This window comes from Ixodes scapularis, unplaced genomic scaffold, assembly GCF_016920785.2.
Source record: "Ixodes scapularis isolate PalLabHiFi unplaced genomic scaffold, ASM1692078v2 ptg000317l_1__unscaffolded, whole genome shotgun sequence".
Classification (NCBI taxonomy): domain Eukaryota; kingdom Metazoa; phylum Arthropoda; class Arachnida; order Ixodida; family Ixodidae; genus Ixodes; species Ixodes scapularis.
In genome coordinates, this window is record NW_024609960.1 from 52,406 (window position 1) to 76,404 (window position 23,999).

At 46.0% G+C, this 23,999-nt stretch overlaps 1 protein-coding gene across 1 annotated transcript; it reads right to left on the reverse strand.

Annotated features, from left to right (window-relative positions):
- Nucleotides 1-610: 610 nt before the first annotated feature.
- LOC115318710 (ras-related protein Ral-a) lies at nucleotides 611-19,657 on the reverse strand. Its single transcript, XM_029978426.4, has 5 exons — nucleotides 19,449-19,657; nucleotides 12,949-13,081; nucleotides 11,014-11,222; nucleotides 6,335-6,509; nucleotides 611-2,401 (listed from the first exon to the last, which is right to left on the reverse strand). Exons 2-5 carry the CDS (start codon nucleotides 13,051-13,053, stop codon nucleotides 2,288-2,290), a joined length of 603 nt encoding a protein of 200 aa, XP_029834286.1. The 5' UTR covers nucleotides 13,054-13,081; nucleotides 19,449-19,657; the 3' UTR covers nucleotides 611-2,287.
- Nucleotides 19,658-23,999: the final 4,342 nt, after the last annotated feature.

The following is a 23,999-nucleotide window of genomic DNA, read 5'->3' on the forward strand; positions in this document are numbered from 1 at the left end:
CTTTGATACTCCTGTAAGGATGCGGCTTGCTTTTCGCCCAACGAAGTAACAAAAAGCGGACGTTTGGCAAACAAAATATGTGCAATGCTCCAGGTGACCGAATTTCACTTGTAGTTCACTGGCACTAGACGGGGTTATTGAAATTGAACTCAAAGATGAGGTAACTAAGCCACGTCTTGCTACGTTTGCATACACACTCATAATATCCGGTGTTTCGGGAACCAAGGAAAGTGCCCCGGCCTTCGTTTTGTATCGCTCGAGAATGAGTGTATTGTACATTCGTAAAAAAGTCAAATAATCGAAAACGCAAGCAGCGCGTTCGGTCGCGGCGTGATAGCATGAGATCAATCTGCTCAGTTGAAACCGAAACTGAGTGGCCAACTAGTTCCCAGAGTGCACTGCGCGGTATTTCGCCGCAATGGGGCGCGTCGGTTTTGGAAGAAGTCCATTCCGCCCTGGGAGTACCTAAAGCACTATATAGCTCCTTCGGAGCCATAGAGATCATACATACTAACTCAAGAGGAAAACTTGAATGTAACGTATGGCGACTTACCATTTTTTGGACAACTTGGCAGATTGGAGAAGCACAATACAAAGAAGAGCCTTTGCATCAAGGTGCACTCCTTGCAGTGACAATTTATTTCTTAATGTGCTCAACTCGAGAGCCTGCCAAATTGCCTGCCTTGAGCTCAAACAAGCTTATTATACCAATTCCAAAGCACTGTTTCTATAAACATCCAATTGCAAAAGAACCCTCCAAAAGAACACATCTTTTTGGCACACGAGAAACACACCCTGGCCTTCTGGGGCCAGCAGAACACCACAAACTCTCCACGCCAGTTTCTCCCCGAAATGAACGGCCGAACGAGCGTGGACGGGCTCGTGGGTGCAAAAGACGTGTGGAACTCGACAATAGCTCGCGTGTGTCCAAGCTGCTCAAAAAGATTAGATGGCCATGGCTGGTTTCGTAGCAAGAAAGAGAAGCCGGCCATCAATTGCGAGGAGCATTTCCGCGTTTTTGGGAGCTCGTTCAATGCTGCAGCAGGGAAACCAAGACTGGTATGCCTAAACGTCCGCTAAGCGGGAAACAATTTGCCCGATCAGAGCGGGAGCCGAGCCTAAACAGCCACACAAGTAATAACTCGCCAGCATTCCCCACTACGATACAACGAGCCCAAATGGGTGCCGCGGGCAACAGGGCAGAAACGTCCTTATTGCACCACAGCACGAGGCCTTCCTTCGCACAATTTTCCTTGCAAATGCCATTCCTAAATTTACTCTGCACACTTTAGAGAATCTACTTACATTAAACTACTACCCTTTCTCGGACAGCCTTAAAATCCCACTTGGCGCGCAGTCGTCCGGAACCAATGTGCAAACATACGAGCAGCAGACGATCACATGTCGTGCCACCCAGCGACCACGCTCCTCTTGTCGACACAAGCAGCATCTTTCCGAACGAGTGGCAGTGCTCGGTTTAAGAGCGCCACCAGCTCGTCTCAGAAGCCCTTAACCAAGTAGCACGTCACGCACCGGTTCGCCACCGCTCGGTGTTCCCAGTTTCGATTCCAAACGGCGGCACCTTTGGCGTCTCGTCGTATTGGTGAGCTCGCAGGAGCAACGTTTGGTTGCCAACTTACAAAAACGAAGTTCAGAACGTGCCTTGACTGTTCATTCTCTTTTTGCCCGTTTGTTCTTTCCAGAGGTACAAATAAATACAAATGCCGAAGGCACGAAGGCACAACTCCTTTCCGAGGACCACGGAAGTGCGTCCGGAAAAGGCCGCGGCGTAGGGAACGAGTCCACCCGCCTCGGCAACCACATCCATCGTGGGCGCTTTTCGATTCGAGCCGAACGGGAGCGTGCCGGTAAGCTCGCCGGGAAGGGGCACTACAAGCTCGTGTAAACACTGGAATCATTTCAGCCTTTAAAAAGTAACAGGACGAATATAACGTACGCAACGAGAAGAAAAACATGAAACAAACTTGGCTTGTTTTGGAGAAAAAGAAGCTCCTCCGTTTTCACTGGCATAAGGGGAAAAGTATAAACGAAAGAGGGGGCTTCAAACTGCGGTCAGCCCGCTGCCCGGTGTTCGAGATGAAACAGCTGGGAATTGAACGACCAACGCGCGTTCCGAAAGAGGCGCGCGTGCCGTCACAACAAACGACTGAAGCTCGAAATTACAACGAAAGACGAGGACAACGCTAAAACGGCGGCACGCGCTCGAAGGTCACGGGGGGGCGGAAAGGGGAAACAAAGTAAGGGGTTTTGTTTTGCGGGTATTCGGTTAGAGGATGACACACTTCTTCTTGATGGGGCGCGGCTTCTTGCGCGGCCCGTTGCTGACCGTCTTGTCCGTCTTCTTGCGGTTGCGTATTTCCCGCATCAGGTCGAAAAACACCTGCAGGAAACACAGAACGCACGTCAGAGAACAGGACTACGACAGTCAGTGAGTGTATATGCGTCGTCAACAAAGATAACCCAAGTGGTTTCTGGTGGCTAAGCATAAAAAAGGAACTGGTTTCTATTGAAGCCAGACTCCTGAACTAACAGGGCTGGAAAGGGTTACACTTAACAATACAAGAGGGAAAGATGCTTCCTTCGCACAAGTCTCGGGGACAAGATAATCTATGATAGGCCATAAACATACCTATACTCTGCACAGGGCACTATTTGGTCTGATGAAGAAGTCATAATGTGAAACGATTAAAAATATGCATAAGAACACATGGTTCATGTGGTTGTCGAATATTACGCCTGTAGTGCGCTTTGCTACTGCTTACTCATCGCAAATGCAAGGTTGAAGGAATGTAAACAGTGAGAGTGTTGTATTCTGGTAAGCTATCTGAAAAGTGGTATCTGTCTACACATGTCTGTCTGACCCCTTTCCATGCTATTTATATCTTTTAACAATGAACACAAATCTCTTCTGTCATAATGTTGTGGTTTAACTTGTCTGCAGTGAACTTTACACTATGTTAAACATAGGCCCAATACTAGTGGCAGATGGCTTATGCAGTCTGAACATGGTGTGGCCAAGCATACTGGGTGGAGGAAGCGGAGCATCCAGCTTTGTTTTTACCGTATTTTATTAGAGCAGGCATTTTATGACGGCACCGCTTTTTGCACTAGCTCCTTTCAAGAGCACCTTAACCCCACCTAGATGCACAGATGGACTGAAGTGGCTATACCCTTTACATCAGGTCGTAGCTTTCATCGCCTCGACTACAACATCTGCACACCCTCTACATCCGCACAACCTCTAAATTTTGCCCTAAATTCCTCGTCCGCCTATCTTCCAACTTCCCCTTCGTGACTGCAACCCTCCTACAGTCCATTTCTCCATTGTCACCAGCGAATCCAAGCGCCACATGGTGCTGAAATCCAAGCCTTTTGAATTACATTCGGTTACGGCTAGGAAATCCTAGCACTACAGGATTGGATAGTATTATGGTTTTGAAATTCAAGCACTACATGGTGTTGGAATCCAAGCATTTTGGATTGGATTGGATCATAAAATTCAAACGCTATGTTATGTTAAAACCCAAGCTAATTGAATTGGATTATAGCAACATTATTATTGGATCAACTCAGTTACGGAGCAGGTGAGCAGTCTGCAAACTCCCGGTTCCTTTAGAAATTTTGTTCCACTGTTGACAAACAACGACAATGAGCTGCAAGCCTGTGCAAGCATAACTCAGAAACTTCCAGAGTGAAGTTTTCAGAACCATGCTTAGACAGGCTTGTAGATCATTGTCGTCGTTTGTCAGCAGCTAAACAAAATTTCCCAACGAATCGGGAGTCGCCAAACGCCGCTCACCTATTGCACTTAGACGCTGTTCCACGAGGAGAACACCCCCCTCTCCCCCCAAGGTCCGCCTCTCGTCGTTTGACGCACCACCGTTTCCTAGGGGGGCAATTGCTATGATAACTACAGTTACAGGTTTTTAGGTGGCACTTCAAAAGATGGGTGGCCAGAGCCACATGTTAGGAGAGTTTGGCCAATGAACGGAGCAAAGGTCGCCGCCAGCGCCGAATACTCCCCCTGCGGTTAGAGCGTAAACTAAAGGTGTGACACAACGTTGACCAATCAGCAGACTGCGACATCACAATATTGGAAACAACATTTCAAGGGTGAAATAGAGGTGTTCAATCTCGGCCTCTTGGTGACAGATTGCTCTGGGCCGGCTTGTTAGAACAGCGTCTCGGCTGACACTGGCTGAAAGGAAACAGTGCAAAGGGTGGGGCGCACGAGCGTCTCGAGATGCGGAGTCCCGCTCGGCGCGAGTGCTTGTCTTTGGCCAGTGCTTTCTTTCTCCGTCTCAGCTGAGATGCTGTTTCTAGCAAGTGAGCCCTGGTTTGGAGTGCGCATTCATTAATTCTATCCTTGGATATGGGTGTGATGAAAACCTCACACGAGGCAAGTTTTCACTCACCAAGAGTTTTCACTCACTATTTCACTTGAGTGACACTAAAACGGCTTAAATTAGTCGAGTCGCGTTTTTAGAGCTCACGATCACCGCTAGGGGCTATATCGTGTCTTGTGGTTGGCCCCGAGATGCTCGCCTATTCAAACCAATGTATGGCCAAACTCTCCCAATACATGAACTCATCTCTGTTACGTCACGGCGCGGTGGTGGCGCGTCGGACACACTTCCGGTCTGGGGCTGTGGGCGGAAGTGCCCATTTAAGACGTGTATTCCTGCGTTGTTTTGAAAGGAACCAGACAAAAACCTGCCTTGTCGTCAAAATGCTGCGACTGGGGCTGTACCAAGAGAGTCGAGAAAGGTTTGAAGGTCAGTTTTCATGCGCTCGGTTCGTCGGAGAACGCGGATATGTGCCGTGAAAAGGGAAAACCAGACGCCGTCGGACCATGATTGCTTGGGCGGGAAGCATTTTGGGTTAAATTCACGGATACTACTGGCCATCAAATTTATTTGTTTGGTTCCAAAATGAACGCCGGAAAACCGTCAAGTTGTACGGACCACCTGCGGACTACGTTTAGTGCGTCTTCAAGTTGAAACAGTCGCCTGATCGTTCGAACTGTCGTCTGCTCTTTCAAACGTTTCTGCTTGTCGTCTGCTCTTTTAGAGGACACCGGCCCGTAGACCAAACGTGGGCCCGGTACTTGCGATAAGAATTAAGTGCAGGCCTTAAAAGACTTAAGTTTGAAGGTTGGTAAGCAGGCTCGACGTAAACAGTAGATACAAGGAGATGTTAATCATTGTTACCAGTGGCCATCACCGACTTGTCATGCCTGATTCACTTGGTTAGATTCTGCTTGCGATTTTCAGTATCGACGTCGACCATCTCAGCTACGGTTCACGCTTTTGCAGTCCGAGCGACGTCGCTACTGAAAATTGCGAGCGAAATCTCATCATGTGAATCAGGCTTTAGCATACGTTCTGCGGCGTCCACGCGGAATGAATCGCCGCATGTCAGATTATTTACGCGAAGTTTTCCTTGTAACGAGCCTCCTTAATTTCGCTGACGCTGCTCAAGTAGTCAGACATCGTTAGAAGGACGTAGAATCAACTGTTCCAATGCGAAAACGAGCGTGGAAACTCAGACCGGCGCCGACAACATCGCATTTCAATTGTTTGTTTATGGGCGACGGCAAGCTTTTTGCCCACACCCCCATCGCGCATGCGCGGCGCCGGTGGCGTCCGCTAGGGGCGCTCCGGGCGCTCCGGTTTGTTTGTGAACATGAGTTGGTGTATACACGGCTGTGGGTGGCAAGCTTGAAGAGGTGAAGAGGCTATCCTCTGCAGGAGTTCCACAACTGAGTTGACCTAATAATGTTGAATTCTAGGTACAAAATCAGAGTTTTTTTCGGACTGGATTGGCATATGGTTATGAAAATCAAGCACTACAGGACAGGAACAAAGTATACTTTTGAAATCTAAGCACTACATAGTTATAAAATCCAAACTTTTTGGATTGGACTAAAATATTCAAATGAAATCTAAGCCTTTTGCATTGGATTAGATTGTGATCATGAAATCCAAGCACTACAGGAGTGGATTGGAACATTGTTTTGAAAGCCAAGCACTATGTGATGTTGGAATCAAAGCCTTTTCGATTGAACTGGATTTTAGTTATTAAACCTAAGCTCTTTGCACTGGATTGGATTAGGGTTATGAAATCTAAGCTCTAAAGCTTTTTAAATATGGTTCCGAACTATGTTATGTTGGAATCTGAGCTTCTTGGATTGGATTACGGTAATGAACCCCAAGCTGGATGGACGAACGGTAGTGGTTCTATCCCTTGTATAGGGTGGTAACTTGTGCCACATAGCCTAGCCGCTGACGGGAACTCCGAGGCAGGCCCCCACCTTGTCGACGTTGGTGCGGTGCTTGGCCGAGGTCTCCACGTAGGGCACCCCCCAGAGCCGGGCCCTCTCCTGGGCCTCCTCGAGGGACACCTTGCGGCTGTCCTCCATGTCCGCCTTATTGCCCACCAGGATGAAGGGGATCTGTTCGTCACCCTTCACCCGCAGGATCTGCTCCCTGCGTCCAAGGGGTTCCAAGCGGTCATTTGGCATGCCTCTACAAAGAACTGAGTAACCACTCCTGTACCATCAGACGACCTAATGGGACCAGGTCGTCACCCTTCACCCACAGGGTCTGCTCCCTGTTGGCCCAGGAACGAACGGAAGGCCATCTTATGTGTTGGGCCGACAACGAGGGACCGAGGTTTGTGTGCAACCAGTATCTCGACAGTAAGCCTCGGATTAGTTGCCTTGGCCAAGGTTCGAATCCGCCGACTGGGGATCCAATGTTGCCTAGAAGCTGTCGACATTGACGCAGGCCAACTCAAACAAGGTTGGCAAATGTGACTCAATTACCCATATTCTAAGTGAGAGTTAAAAATAAAGGAAATAAACTGTTTCTCTTGACCTGCACCACCTGACGGTATAACAGGTTTAATCAAATTTAAAATACAAAATGAGGGCCGTAACTGGCCAAAAGTTTCTTTGGTTTGTAAAGCCAATTAAAAAGAAAATGTGACTGCATCACCTGCTTTAAGCATCATCTCTAAAACGGGCTACGTACGGAGCTCCAATGAGGCCCGTTTAAACATGCACCAAAGTTCTGCAAAGGGTGTCTGTAGACAAAAGAATGCTTAGAGTGCATTCAAACTGGTGTATCTTGAGCATGACTGGGGCAAAAACAGATAAATCAGAAAGAGGACAGAAAAAAGTGGACAGACGGCATTGAAATGCCGTCTGTCCACTTTATTTTCAGACCTCTTTCTGTCTGACCTGTCTTTGCCAAAGTCTCGGGGTTTAACATTGTGTGCAGCGTCTGCTAACTTGGTGGTTTAATACAAGCAGATTAGAGCTTACAATGGCTAGGTCTCCCTAAATCTTTGAACGAAGCACAAAAAACGCTTTTCAGTGAAGTCAGTACAACTCAGTAGACTCCAGTACTTCCATTCCAGATATCTTGACTCTATTTAAGCCCAAAATTATACACAGTACGGAGCAATTGACCAGAAATATAATGTCGTAGCAGTTGATTTACCGAAGCAGCATTTGTTACAATAACTGCGAAGTACCGAACACGGTAGAGTCCCGCACCACGGCAAATATATTGAAGACAGCAAATGTGTTGCACTATGGACCTGTCTAACCCTGTAGAGCAGCGAATATGAAGTGGGGGCATGAAGCGCATTCTTCTGTGGAACCATCTTTTATAGAAACCCTAAAACATCCGAGAATTCAAATGGATTCGGGCATCCTTTCATTTCGAATCACCGAAAACGAACCACTGACCTTCCCTGACCTCAATCGTCTGTTTGCAGGAATTTCTTAGCTTCTCCCGTAGCAGTGACACAGTGCCAGTAATAACCGAGCCGGTATTTACAGCAAATTGTGCATCAATTTTTGTTTGTTTCACAGAGCTCTGAACCTGTCACTCCAGCACAGCCATTACTCTCCACAAGTGGTTTGTCGATTGAGGCACCAAAAAGCTGTACCAAAACTCTTACGCCTCGAGATTTCTGAGCAATGTTTTGGGTCGCACAGACATAAATGCGCAACATTATCAAGTGCTTCCATTGAGAATGTGTTTGTATAAACAAAACATGCTAGTTTGTGTCCACGCCTTGGATGACGCTGCAGTGCACACTTTCGATGGGTGTGTTCGGCGTAAACTAACACCATGCATCCGGGGTTGTCCCAGAGCAGCAACAAGCAAGTCACACAAGCCAGCATGTCACGCCATCAGATGACGTGACCGCGACGGTCGGTTGTAGAAGTGGCAAAGAAAAAAGTGAGCAGATGCCAGGGGCGCCGTTGCGAAGTACCCTATTTTCTATCGTATAAGTAGCATCTCTTTTCTGTAATAGGCCACTATAAAAAATCCCCCCATGCAACAGTGCGTGTGTTGCACATTGGGAACCACACACTGGGAACGGAGTGGTATGGTCTCGGTTTTGATCAGACTGCCGCAATCTGTACCCCTGCAGCCAAGCATGTGAACTTTCAAGCCTGCATAACTTTGCTTCACACGCATGCGAATGTGCTTGCACGACAGGGGCACCAGCAGGGACGTTGCAATCCATCGTTCTACATTTGCCTACCTTTGCCCAAAATCCAGGATATCAAAAACCACAAAAACAGTGCCGTGTTTTTTTTTTTTTTTTTCAGTATCTCTCGGCAATGCCTACAGCACTGTACACTCGTAGGAAGTCGCAGCAAAGAAAACACAAGCAGCGTGTTCCGTCACGACACAATGATCATGACAAAATCTGAAACCAAAAGTAAGTGGCCAACTTGTACCGAGAATTCATTTCGTGCCACCAGGGATGCTTTTATTCTGGAAAAGATATATTTTTGTCGGTGCATCTTACACGACGGTGCAACGTATATGAGTTTTGTTTCAAGTATAGATTTTAAAGGAAAACTGAAGCGGCTCTGTATTTTAGAAAAAAAATACTTGAATCGTCTTCGTTTGGCTTCCAGAATCACAAATATCAAAATTATATTTCGGAATGATGCGCCAAGTAGCCACAAAGGCATTTTCAAGACAGCGCCGAAGTGCCTCTTTCCAGGCGCGTTCAGCGGAAGCAGAGAACCGCGACATTTTATACATATAGTATCTCGACCTTTCTGCACCTTCCGCACGCAGTCAAAAATGCTGCACGCATTCCCTCACAAGCGATAAAGCCTGTTACACTCAGACATTGAGTGTAGCAAACGTGGCGTAACGCACTGCACACCGAATCTGATTGGTCGCCGATACCGAGCTCCTGCTCGTCGGTCAATGAAAGATGCGTGCTCTACGCCATACTGTGTTTGCTGTGCTCATTGTCGGGGTATACAGAGCCTTAACCCCTTAAAGGGCAACTCCGCTCAATTCCAAAAAATTTAGGCTTACATGTAATTCCATTTCACAAAGCACTACTAAACAGCTCTAAGTCTTCGGATTTGCGAAATCAGGAATATTTTTTGTGTAACCTTAATTTAAACATCAGCAGATACCAAAACCGAAACTTAGGTTGCGTCAGGCAACATTGCTCTCGTGTCGTCAGAGTCATGGCCACGTCGCATCGAACCACGTGGTCTTGCGACGTTCGTGGGGGCGAGGTACAGGACACGTGACGTGGGCGTTTCGCTTCGAATGGCGTGGACGGTGATGGCCCGGGGGAGAGGGGGAAGGGAAGAAGACGAAAGAGGAGAAGGGGGGCGGAGAAATCGGTATGGGGAACAAGACCGATAAACGCGCAGGGCAGCGCAAACTAGCGCATCCGCGTTACGGTGATCACGTGGACGCCGTTAGCCAACACCGGGAAGAGAAACTCATGACGTCATCGTTCAATTTCACTCAGAGAAGTAAAAAACAAACAAAACGTGAGGATGATGTAGACATGCCTCCAACGTAGTGGCTCAACGTTGGCCGCTCCAACTCTGTCACATTAACTGCGCTGATGATTGCGCCTCCCGTCGCACGCTAGAGTAAGCAGATTTCGGCGACTTGGCTCATTTGAAAGTTTGCTGCCCAGTTTATTAAATATATAGACGGAATTAGATTGTAATGTTTGACATGGGGTCTTCCCATATGATACTGAAGAGGGCTGCATGATTTTCTAAATATCGAAAATGAAGCGGAGTTGCGCGGAGTTGCTCTTCAAGTGCCTTGGACGAGCTGAGCTCGTCGGCCACTATCCGACTAAAAATGCCGTGTACGAGCTCAGCTCGTCCAGTGGTTTTTTCGGTTGCCCTCAATTCCACGGACGAGCTCGGCTGGTCCGTGTAGTTTTGCGGCGCTGATCATAGATGGCAGCACTCGTATTAGTTGGCAAATATTTTTTTCGCCTCCGCTGATTTTTGCGTAATAAACTTTTCAAACTTTGTGTAATACTAGAGCAGTAACGATTCAAAATAAAAAAATCTGGCACTTTTAGGTTACTTTTTGAAAAACAAATTTGGCACTTAAGGGGTTAAGCGCAAGGGAATAGGGAATCTCTGAATATAATGTCACAACCAGCGTATTGCTTTTCTCTTCGAGTCTATTGATACGTTTAGGTCAAATGCTAGCGACATGCAAATTCACGGGACAAAAATACGGTAGAATTCACCAAACTCTTTTTTTAAAGAACCTCTTCAGCTCTCCTTTAACTGCGGAAATTTGCCACGGGGGTTATATCCCTCGTGTGATTCGCCGACAAGAATACTGAAACTTTGTCTCGCCTGCACGCGCGGTGCAATCGTAACACAATATGCGGGCTTTTTAATGCAGTTTTGCCGCACCGAATGTACTAATACATAGGCACGACTCGTACAGAAATGCTCCTTGTATTTTCTAAAAACAGCCATTTACAGGGGGGTGGACTTTTATACAAAGGTGCCACTCATAGACCAGAAAATATGGTAATTCGTTGCCACTTTGAGACTAGCTTCGATGCACAAGCATCCCTGCGTCTTTGACCGGTGGGTAACCCCACCGGTCAAAGATGTGTCCCAGACACTGTAGCACGGTTCTGGTCAGCGTGTCCCCGACCGCCCACCTGAACTCGGTGGTGGCGGCAAAGTTCTCGGGCTCCTCGATGCTGAAAACGCAGAGGAAGCCCTCGCCCGACCGGAAGTAGTTGTCCCGGATGGCGGCGTAGTCCTCCTGCCCCGCCGTGTCCAGGATGTCGATCTGAACCTCTTCCCCGTCCAGGATCACCTTCTTGCGATAGGAGTCGGCCTTGGTCGGCTCGTAGTCTTCCACAAACTGCGAGCGCGGCGTGCCAACGTCCACATGAGCCCCTTGTTTCTCCGAAGACGACGAGCAAACGAAACCTCCCCGCCTGAACGGGGGACCGATCGATTGGCTTCAGGCTGGTTCACACGCCTGCGACTGCTTATGACCTAATGCGTTATGACCTCTTGTGACCTCTGAGCACGCCGGCACTATCTGTTGGGTGGCCCTGGGATACTTGCGATTTCCGTATATTTCCCACTTTATTTCTGTGCATCATCCTTTCACTATTATTGTAGAAAACTTTTTGAGAATGTTATAAACAGTTTCTCATTGATAGTACATACATTTGATCTCGCTACTACGGCAAAACCTTCACTCTTGTGGAATGTAGTCCAAGGGCCACCCCATAGGTGGTGCCAGCATGCCAGTCTCTTCTCTGGTTGGAAGATGTCGCGAGAGGTAGTGACGCACTCAATCGTAAGCAGTCGCGGGTGCGCGAACCAGCCTTCAATGTGCGGCGGTATGCAATGTTTGAGAATTGAAATAATAAAATTACTATTGCACCGAATGATTTTATTTCTCATTGCTACCACCAATGAGAAATAAAATACGCTGGAATTTGTCTATTTTATTGAGCAAAGAATGTGCAATGGAAGCTGTGTACTTTATCGAGGAGAAAATATACGCTGCATATATTCGTTGTACCACATCATGCCCCAAAGCTCAAATAAACATGCTCGAGTGAATGGGGCAATCAAACTTGCATATGTTGTACAGACAATAAAACCATCAATTAATGGCTATTAAATTAAATATATTAAATTATTTATTCAGATAGAGTGTGGACACTGACACAATGACGCCGACAGAGGTATGTGCATTTTTGTGTTTTGCGATTAGGTAGGGATTATGTTTGTCTTTACAGCACTTGCATTGTTGCGCCGCAAATATTTGTGTCGCGCAAAATTTGTTCCCTAGTCAGAGTGACGTGCTGGTTTTTCTTCATTGTTGTCCGATTCGTTTCTCTTTTTGTGTTTTGGAATTATACGTAGGGGAGGCTTAAAACATCCGTCAAGCTATGATGCATTGTTTTTTTCCTTGCCCCCAGTTTAAAATACGAAACGAAATAAAGATTAATATAATTATATATATTATTACAAAATAACCGCCAGCTATCCTATTGTCACATTGACCCTCAAGGTCAAAATGAAGATATTACTGCTCCTTGGGTTGTGCATCCACATTCCGTTTTGCTCGAAGAAGTACCTTTGCCTAGTGCCATTACTCTCGTGGCCAAAGCTGCTATGGGAAGTGACTCTAAACAGCATCAGTTTTCTTGATGGGAAGTTTTACTGCAGTCACATCCCAGCACAACCCTTCATTCAATAGACCCTTTCCAAAAGTGTGAGCCATCTAGACGCTGCTTTGACAATCATCCGAGTACGCTACTGTTTAGGCATACGCTCCGAGCATGTACTGGACACAAGGGCTTATCAGCAGTCAGTGTGAACTTTGCTCGGCTCGCACAAAGAACAGCGTCGGCGTTTGGCGAAGACTTTGATCCAATAACATCCCTCATGCCCAAGAAATGGCAACCACCCATTCTGCTGGATGGGGTTTTGAAGGCGGTCTATTGCTGCTCAGACTTCACCCTAAGGCTATCACACATTCGCGGTTGTGGGCCACGTTTGGCCAGTACCCAAATTCCAGAGACAACTCTGGAGCCGAACCTGGAGTCCGGACCCGGAGTACTCACCTCGTCGTACATAAACTGCAAAGTGAGGGCCGACTTTCCGACGCCTCCACTCCCCACCATGATGACCTTGTGCAACGCAGGCTGGGCATTCTTTGGCTTGGACATGGTGCTGGGCAGTCACGGGCCAGCTTCCCTGCACACACGCAAAAATGCGGTGTTCATTACTTGGAAGTCCTCGGTCTTTTCGCATTCTCGCGAGACTCAGGGCACCATTAACGTAAACCCTGGCATTTTCATAGCCAGCTAATCGAAATGAGCCAAGTCGCTTGATAGCACTCTTGGTACAAATAATCAATGGATTAATCGGTTCATGTTCACTGTGCCCTCAATCGGCTGGAAGGCCTTGGGGGGCTGCACATACATGAGGTGAAAGACTTGAACTTCTCAATATTAATAGTGGAAAAGTCCACATCAGAGCTGTCTAACCTGTAATACATCAGCTGCATGCGTGTCAATGAAGGGCCAGGTTCTAAATCAGAAAGAGTAAAAAAAAAAAAAGGTTGCCGATCCAATATGTCATTGGGGGGGGGGGGGGGGCATGAAATGGATACCGGCTGAATCCTGTTAAGCACCTAGTAAGAAACAATATATAAAATTATGGTCTGAAAAACAGGGGACTCAAACTGTCCAGCTTCAAGGAGCCTGCAGCCATATCCAAAGATTGTTGAGCAAGGTTCATGCCACCTTTGACACTTAAGTGTAGGTGTCTGCAAACTATTTCTTGCATCATTTTAGAACACAGCACTGCGCATGTTAGGGTGGGGCGTAGAAGAGGTTCCCTACAGAGTTAAGCCTGCCACTGAAATGCCAGCTGCCATTTTCAAGGAATTCATTTCCAATTGCCCCCTACCAGCTCTTACTACCTTTCTTGTTTATTTTATCTGGGGTCATTAACCCATGCTTCATTCGGACACAGAATCAAGGGAGCCTGGATGCTTTATAACATGTTGCCAGGCATGACTGCAGAAAATTGGTACCGTGAGCACTACATTAAACAAGAAGGATGTTGCCTGTCCCATCATTTTGGCTTATGAATAATGAATTCTTTACTTTCAGATGGAAAAAAAGTCTGAGGAGCTAGGGCAAGAGAAAACGAAATTGCCTTCTGACTGGGCCCTATCACCTAAATATAGCACTTAGCAAAGAAAAGAAAAAAAGGAAAAAAAAAAAACGCTCATGAACATCAGCGGGATATTTGACACATTTTGAATAATGCATATGGACTAACAAGTTGGGGTACCAACTGCAGATCATGAGACATTGGTAATAGATTTCTGAAGGTTTTCTTTTTTTAATGTCTTGAACAAGCTAATAGTTTGAGCCAATTCAACTATGATAGGGTACCTGTTTAGTACATCAGGAAGGAGATATGCAAGTTGTGGCAAATCATAGTTTGTAGAAACTTTGCTTTTTACGTAGTAACTGCACCTTAAATTGTAGTCGCCTGGTGTTTTATGAGAGTAGCTTCAGAAAAGTGATCGGTTCAGCCATATTTCTTTAAAAATAATGATTGATAACTTAAGGGTTATGGTTTGCTAAATAGTTCATATTTTCTACTCCTGAAAGATTGGCATTGAGTCCTGATACCTTGCAAGGTTTCCAATAAATTGAATGGCTTTCTTTTGTAAGATAAATAACTTGTTTGTATTAGTTTGTATTGTTGCCTCCCATACCACTATACAATATGTAGGCGTGAATAGATAAGTGAATGGTATAGTTGTAACTTTAACCACTTCAGTGATAAATGTTGTAACTTGTTTAAATATTTATTGCTCTAGACACACACGCACGCACGCACGCACACACACACCAAGCAACTTGTTTTAACATGCTCAATTTTTTATCCTTCAAAATAGATATTCAGGTCATACAAGGTAGGTTTATTTTTTTACTTAAGCAGAACAAATCTTGTTTTCCTAGTGTTTAGATGAAGTTGATTGTATTTTAATCACAAAAATAAATCTCAGAGCCAGATAATTGAAACATATATCTGATAAACTAGGTCCTTACTAGAAAAAGAAAAGAAAGATGTTTGTATCATCAGCATATATAATATCTTGCATTTAAAGTTTGCTTACAATATTATTTATGTATAAAATGAATAACAAAAGGAGAGGTACAGAACCTTCTGGAATATCATATATTATTGGTGAGAGTTGCAAATTAAATATAGGTAACTGTATACTGGAACCGTCAAAACAAATGGCTATGAATTATTTCTAGCGCATTGACCCTGCTTGACAGTCAAATGCCTTTTTAAAATCTAAAAAGATACAAACTGTGTATGTATGGTTTTCAATGTTCTCTATTATTTTATCTGCAATGTGCATCAAGGTTGACTCTGTTGATTTATTTTTCTGAAAACCAAACTGGAGATTGGTTACAACTTATCAATTGTAAATATGATTAAAGTCTTCAATTGATTATTTTCTCTGCAACTTTTGAAAAAAGGGGCAATAAAAAGGGGGCAATAAAGATATAGGTCTACAGTTACTAAGATTTTCATATGCACCACCTTTGTGGATAACACAAAATTTTGCAAATATCATCTTATCTGGAGATATATTGCCAAACTGAAGCTGCATATGAAGTGCAAAAATCATTGTATCTATGAAGTGCGAGGATCATTGTATCTGTGCGATGATCTATATTTTTATTCTGCACAAGTGTCTCGCTTACATTAGAGCAAATGATAATCAATAAAGATTCTAAGGGACACCCTCGTTTATTTCTTTATTTACTAAAATACCTTCAGAGCCCGAGGGCATTATAGAAGGGGAGAGCAGAAACGAAAACGGGTAGTAAAACCATAACAAATAAACAATAATCATATGAGAAACAAATATTCGAACAGAACAGTTCATGGATTATTACAAAAACAGAGACATAATTTCGAAACAGCTTAGGACGAGCGATAGTAGCAATCCAGTTTGGGGAAATTGTCCCATTTATATACTGTGCGAGGAAGAAAGATGAGTGAAATACTCTTGGTAATGAGCTTGATACTCCAACTTTATGCTGATGAACCATACGGGATGAGGTGATCCACACGGAATGAGATGATAGACACAGTATGAGATGAACAAATCAGCTTGAACTTGGATGTATTTAACGTGCACAGACCACAACAAAAGGGCATCATCACAGATCAGTCTCGCCAGCCCCTACACCATGGTTTGGGCCCACTAAAAGGAGAGTAGTGACCTTCTAGCCACCGCGGGCTTTTGAAATAGCCTGAACAAACAAACACTCCCCACCAGGTTGGGCACCTACTGAAATAGATCCTCACAACAGTTTTCAGTTCAATTTAGCAAATAATGCTCAGCAAGACAAAAAAAACTCCATCCACTTAAAAATGAAAAAGGCATAATTTTGGCCTGATGGCGCAGACTAACTCAGTTAATGCAAAAAAATAAGAGAGCCCTCAACAATTTTTATTTTTATTTTCTTTAACTAGGATTTACAACAGCAAACAAATCCAGGGCTGGCTTGCTAGAACCAGCGTCTCAAATAAGACTGCCTTATCCGAGACGAAAAAAGCGCTGCTAAAGCTAACGCACGAGCGGAGTGGCACGTGAAGTCGAGTCTCAAACGCTGGCGCGCCCCAGGCTTGGCAGTGCTTTCTTTGTCTAAGATAACACAGTCTCATTCGAGGCGCTGCTTCTGGCAAGCCGACCCAGGTCGAGTTGGTAGAACTCATAATGCGTGTTCTATTCAGCACTGTCTAACCAAACTTTTGTTGATGTATTATAGTACAAGGTATTCTAAACGCATGGTCATCCCAATATTGTTTTAGCTCTATTTATTAGTAGTTCCAATAGCTAATTTTTTTTCTGCAGGTTGTTAGCTCACCTTTGAGTGGTTGGACTAGCACTCAATCAAAGTGACTGGACTTTGCACAAAATGTATATGCTTAAACCACACAAAATCCATTCGGAGATTGTCAGTTTAATACGATGCAAGAGGCAATGAAAACCTTAAGAAGACATGCTGAAAGCACCCAACTTTCAATGAATAGCCAAATTCATTTGAAAGCATGGTGAAAACTTTTAGGAAATTGGAGACTGTTTCGTTACAAGAATGTGCCATAGAAGGTTTTACAGGATAAAAGCATATCCCGATACTTTCGAGGCACATCAGCGGAGTTGCGAAGGTAAATTATTCATTGTATATAGCGAGCACTTTACACCACAAGCTACACAAGCAAATAACACAAAAAAAAATAAGGAGCAATTTACCTGCCATAAAAAAAAGTAGCATAATATGCTCAAGAAAATTCCTGTTTGAGAACTTAGTGCCATTTAGCCTCTGAAGGCAATGAGGCCTTGTAACCATAATGAGAGACTTCAGTTTGCACTCAATGAAATGCCGCCCCGTAACGGAGCTTACGGACGATTTTCTCTCTGGACTTACTTTCTCTAGGTGAACCTGTCTGTTAGTTCTTACAAAAAAACCACACCGGCATGTTAAAAATTACACACTTGATGTCGAACAACAAATGTGACAATTGGATACAATGTATCAATTCCTTCCGAGCGCTCATTGAGCGGCTAGTCTGGTAGCCTACGTTACAAGCAGTCTCTGGACGCACAAGGTGAATCCTCAAAACCTTAGTTGCCTGAAAGGCATTAGAAAACGTGAGAATGGACCGGAAGCAGTTGATACGTAAGACTTACTCCCCAAATTTGACATTCAACGCTTAGCATATGGAGATAGAAAGACCTTCAAACAATGTCCCCGAAAGCTCTAGACAAAATGTAAAGTAAATTGCAAGAAGCCGTTTTCAATGACAAGATGACGGTTTTAGTGACCAATAATGACGAGTAGGCTGGGAGAATCACAATTTGAGCTCTTGCAATCGAGAGCAAGGCGAAACAAAGTTCAATTAAACTTCCCAAGCATATTGGTGGGCCTTTTACTAACCTTTATGCTTGGCAGATCATTCATTTTAATACAATATAGACTAGGGTTTTTCTATGTGGAGACTCTCAAGGCAGCAGTGTTATGGAGTCAGCAAGCCCGATGCAGTCACAGACAGCAAGCAGGCAACCACGACGTATAACATGCTTGCAAATTTCCCCTCTGATTTGTCACGGATATGTAGCCTTACACTACGAATAGAAGGACCGCCTTCATATTCTTTAGCACAAGGGCGGCCAAAATAAAGCCACCCCTCGCAATAATCAGTTGGTATACAATGTACTTGCTGGCCAGGTCGCCGATCAAAGACTAATCTCCTGAAAAAAGTCCACTTCGACAAGACACATGACATTTCTTATTTCCCCAGTAACTCGCACAAGTCGTTCGCTTGAATACATCTAGAATAACTGAGTGCGAGCTGCTTGTTTTGTTATCAACAAGGAAACGATTCTTCAGCTCGAGTTTTATCTCAACATTACTGCTAGAGCAAACTAAATTTTTAGATATTAGCGAGTTGACAGGCAGAAAATGCTTAAACGCGTGCTGATGAGCCTAACAGTATCCTCGACACCACTCCAACGTGTAAAACTTACAAGAAAACTTTGTGGAGACTTGGCTTAACAAGCTGCAGCTTTCCGATTCAAATTGCACCCCTGTTTATGCATCAGGCTAGAATGAATGTGAGTACTCGTATTGCGGTGGGTTGATGAAGCCTGGAAGTCGCTTATCACGGCTGGAGCGTCTCACTCTTTCGAGGGGCGATAAACTCTAATCCGTCCGACACCTGGAAACACCCAAGTCTGCCCCAAAAGGAAGTATTCGACGCACACAAAACTTCTGCTTGTGTTTCTACTGCTAGTGGCGTAAGATTTCACAAGTGCGCCGTTTGATTCTACGCACAATACACTGATGTTGCAGTAGTAGCGCGTTCGCCGGCAGCAATCTAGGCATGAAATCTGTGCTGTCTGTTCGTCTCAGGCCTGCCAGACATAACCGCCAATAAGATATGCAGTGGAAATTCGTGACGACCAACAGGCGCTTCCGCCCCGATGAGCGAGCGGGGGAAATCGTCTATGCCCTTTGCCTTCGGCCTCATTGGACCGCGTGATATATCTGTCAACTCGCCGTGTAACGCCGTGAAGGAAGAAAATAGAAAGAAAATATCACGAAGTCCTTCGTGGACCAGACTTCCAAAAAGCACGCTTTAGTTTTTTTGTTTGCTTTTCGAGACGAGTTTGGGTCATTTCCGCATTTGCAGCGTCTAATGTCAAAACTGCGCGAATGTCGGGCAAAAACCGACCGACCTAGCGATTCCACAACGAAAGCCGCGGTACGGTACGTACGCCTATGGAGGGGTACGCCCAAAGTTTGAGCCCGGGGAACGTCGAATGGTATTGAGTCGGACACCCGCAACGCCCCGTCACAAAGAGAAAGGAACGAACCGCTTGTTTTTTTGCGAGCGTGCCGAGGTTTGAGGTGAAATGGGCGAAGAAACGGCTCTCTTTTGCCCGCGCAAGTGCGGAATCACGACCGCCGCCGCGCCTGGCGTGAAAGCTAGATAAGAGAGCTACCCGCCTTACCCCCGGGTCTGTTTCGCTCCAACGGTGGCGGTTTCTCAGAGACGCAGGGAGACCTTCGAGGTGCGCATCATCCACGGGAAAAAAACTGAACGAAGTCTGTCGATTAATCCAGCCGAGGATCACGAGTCGCAGACAGCCGCATCACCCAGATCACTTCCCTCAAAAAAGTCATGGACGCCGCTAGGAATTGTGGGAGATTACTTCCGTTCTCTTTTATAACGCGAGCTGGCGCCACTAACCTACTTTTGTTTTTATTGCTTTGTGAAACCGAAACTGCAAAACCGAAACTATTTTAGTATTTTTTTTCTTTCTTACGAATGTGGAATTATTAGCTCGATTATACGCCTGCTCTGAGCGATCAACTGCGTGTCTATTGCAGGATCTCCCTCGCATACCTCGACCTAGCCGTGGCACTAAGCCGGCGCGCTTCAAGGTCCCGGTTGCTGCGTTGACGGCCCAGCTGGCAGCACTGCAGCTGTTCGCTATTTCCAGGTCGCGTTGTGCGAGGCGATCCTGCCAGCTCAGAGACTAGCGGAAGTGGTGGTAGGTGTATCAGGGGAGGTTGTCATCCGAACTCGCACATTCACGTGCGCCGGCGCGGGTAACATCAGACTCGAGAGTGCTAGTTCCGTCCGTGCATCCGCCAGACGCGGGGGCCTGCCAGCTAGGCCAAACTCGATTCGTGTCGGGCATCATAAATTCGTAAAGCACAAGCAGTACTAATGCCTCCAAATAGTTTTAAATAATAAAGCGAACGTGACCAAACTTCCGATGAGCGGAAGTGGGAGATGACACCCACATTTAGTGAGGAATCTTCTTCCAAAAGTGTCAAAAACGCAGATGTTTCTTTACTTTCATAATTTTTTTTACTTTTTTTTATTTTTTTTTTATTTTGCGCTGCAGGACAAGATTTTATGCGACTTTTGCGAGATTGTTTGTTCTGTTGATCTACGCTTTCGTGTTATTTTTTATGAAGTGTCAGATATTGGTGATTTTCATCGCGTGTTTTTGGAGCTACTTTCACTCCTTGGAGCACATTTATTCCTGGGAATGTTTTTAGGATAGCCTAACGTTCCAGGGGTGTCCTGTGGACGTTCATTGGACATGTGTGCTGCTTGGGACGGGTTCATCTGTTGACCGTCAGGAGCGGAGAGTATCTAATTTCTTCTAGAGGGCTGGAGGGGGAACCTGTCGCCACAGCTGTGTGCTCTAACCGCTGGGTGTCGTCAATTTCGCTAAAATCGCCATAAAAAAAAAAAAAAAAAAAAAAAAAAAAAAAAATTTTGTTTTATTGTATTCCAAACACATCCCTGTGGTCCCAAAAAATGTGTTTCTAGGGCACTAAGTTTGTCACGCGTTCTAAGGATGATAAAAACCGCACGAAAATTATACATGGTTTGCACTGACGTCACATGAGCGACAACCTTGCTGTTGTCGCGTCCCTTATTCTGCAGAACACGATTCGCAACACCAAATCTGTTTCTCTCAGCTTACTGCGGTAACAGGAGCACCAAGGCCGAAAGTCCCTGTTGGTCCCATAACTCCGTATTCGCCGCCGTCCCCCCCCTATTGGAAAGACCAGTTTCATAATCTAACTGGTCACACTGGTATTTAAACTGGTCAAACTGGTATTTGGAGTGGTCAGACTGGTTTAACAGGAAATCAAACTGGTGCAACTGGTAGCCAGACTGGTCTAACTGGTAACCATATTGATCTAACTGGTCATAAGATTGCTTTCTAACCGGTCACCAGAGTGACCAGTCAGCCCAATCTGGTGACCATAACCAGTATGACCAGTTCAACCATTACGAAACTGGTCAAACTGGAGCAATTACCAAGTTTGAAACTGGTAACAGTTTGAACTGGTCTTTCCATCTTTCCAACGCTCCTCTAGTTATTCGTTCGTCCACGAGAGGGCGAGCGATGGGCTGGAGTTGCTAGGATCGGACAAAGGGCACCGTGGACCGAAAGCTCTCTTCCCGAGCGGCAGAGCGCTCCTCGAGCCGAAATTTTTACCAAGTTGGAATTAACACTTTCGTATTTTGAACTTTCCTGATCTAGCTTTCTCGAGTTTAGAGAGAGGAGAAACTGCTTATTAAACTGACTTCGATGACGATGCACATGAATTCGCTTCAGCGAAAGGCAGAAAAGTTATCTTTTATGCCGCGCCATGATGCATTAATTTCTGTTTTATATTTGTTACACGTATAATGAAAGGGGCAAATAAAATGTCACAAACCTAAACAGTCTCGATTTGTCAAACTATTAACATGTGCCCGCGTTCAGGAGCGTGCCTCGTTTGGTACCTTCCTTCCGTGTATGTTCAGTACAATGCAACGGAATGGATGTGCTGAGACATCCAGCCCGCTTTTGTAGGCACGCGAGATTTAAAAAAGAAATACTTATTATTATTATCATCATCAGGTGAGCGAAAAAACTATTTGCCACGGGCACCCTCACCCCTAGGTTAGGTGCGCCACTGGTACGCCACTGGTAATAACAAAAAGGAGCTTGGAAGACTGGTGAAAATCCGTCCGTCCGTCCGTCCGTCCGCCCGCCTGCCCGCCCGTCCGTCCGTCCGTCCGTCCGTCCGTCCGTCCGTCCGTCCGTCCGTCCGTCCGTCCGTCCTTCCGTCTGTCTGTCCAACCGTCCGCGCGCCCGCCCGCCCGCCCGCCCGTCCGTCCGTCCGTCCGTCCGTCCGTCTGCCCGCCCGCCCGCCCGTCCGTCCGCCCGCCCGCCCGTCCGCCCGCCCGTCCGTCCGTCCGTCCGTCCGTCTGCCCGCCCGCCCGCCCGTCCGTCCGTCCGTCCGCCCGCCCGCCCGCCCGTCCGTCCGTCCGTCCGTCCGTCCGTCCGTCCGCCCGTCCGTCCGTCCGTCTGCCCGCCCGCCCGCCCGCCCGTCCGTCCGTCCGTCCGCCCGCCCGTCCGCCCGCCCGTCCGTCCGTCCGTCCGTCCGTCTGCCCGCCCGCCCGCCCGTCCGTCCGTCCGTCCGTCCGCCCGCCCGTCCGTCCGCCCGCCCGCCCGCCCGCCCGCCCGCCCGCCCGCCCGCCCGTCCGTCCGTGCGTCCGCCCGTCCGTCCGTCCGTCCGTCCGTCCGTCTGCCCGCCCGTCCGTCCGTCTGCCCGCCCGCCCGCCCGCCCGTCCGCCCGCCCGCCCGTCCGCCCGCCCGCCCGCCCGTCCGCCCGCCCGTCCGTCCGTCCGCCCGCCCGTCCGTCCGTCCGTCCGTCCGTCCGCTCATCCATTCATCCGTCCATCCATTTACAGAGGCTCCGTAATCCATCCCTCCATCCATCCGGTCCATCCAATCTATCCATCCAATCCATCCATCCAGCTAGGGTTACCACCTTCCTGCTAGTACAGTGCACTGCTAGCGAAATCCGGGACACGGTGACGTTGACCGGGGAAGGGTGGAAAGGGGGGGGGGTGGTGAGGGGAAACTGAAAAACAAAACCTATTAGACAGAATTTACCGAAACGCACACCACGAACCGTAGCTCTGCTAACACATTGAATGATGTGATAAGGTTGTTCAATGATAAAACAAATAAACCACTTTCTGTTTTTCACTTAAACGTCAGGTCGGCGAGAAATAAAAGTGATGAGCTTGGTATCCTTCTTGATGATTTTAGATTTTCTTTTAATGTAATCATGCTAAGCGAGACATGGTACAATCAAGAATCTGATATTTTGCGCTTTGAGAATTATAACATATTTTATCTGAATCGTACTTCTCGGCGCGATGGTGGAATAGCTATGTACATTAAGAAAGATATTCAATGCAATCTCATAGCAGATTATTCTGTAATGACTAATAATTATGAAGCTCTATGTGTGAAGTACGGTAACATTGTGTTTGGATTAATGTATAGACCACCAAGTGGTGATTTATCAGTTTTTTTTTAGTTTTATTGAAACTGTATTTCAATTTTTTGGTGACAACGATTATAAAATAATTCTAGGCGGTGATTTCAATATTGATATGAATTATGTTTCTGTTCGTTAAGTTGAATTTTCTACTTTGTTTCTGTCGTTTGGTCTCTTCAATGTAATCACTTGTCCTACTCGCGTTACTTCTTTCAGTGAAACGTTACTGGAGTTGTTTATTACAAACATAACTTGCACTCGGGTCTCTGCTGGTGTAGTGTGTTCTGATATCAGTGACCATCTTCCAATTTATTTTCTTGCTGATTTAGATAATTTAAGGAAAGCCCCTAGTTATGATACCATATATTATACTCAAGTTGTTAAACGCTAGAGATGTTCAGGCACTGCGTGGCGTCTAAAAACTGGAATGTGGTGCTCTCAAGGAACTCGGCTGATGAAGCGTACGATTACTTCATAGATCAATTTGATGCTATATATAAAGAATGTTTTAAGCCTAAAAAAAGTAACTATATCTAAAAAGTCTAAGAAACCATGGGTCACCAAAGTAATATTAAGAATGAGAACTAAAAGAAACAAACTCTACGCACGTTTTTTGAGCACTAGAGACCTCGATGTGTTTCAAAAGTTTAAGAAGTGTCGAAACGAGATAACCAGCACGCTCAGGAAAGCAA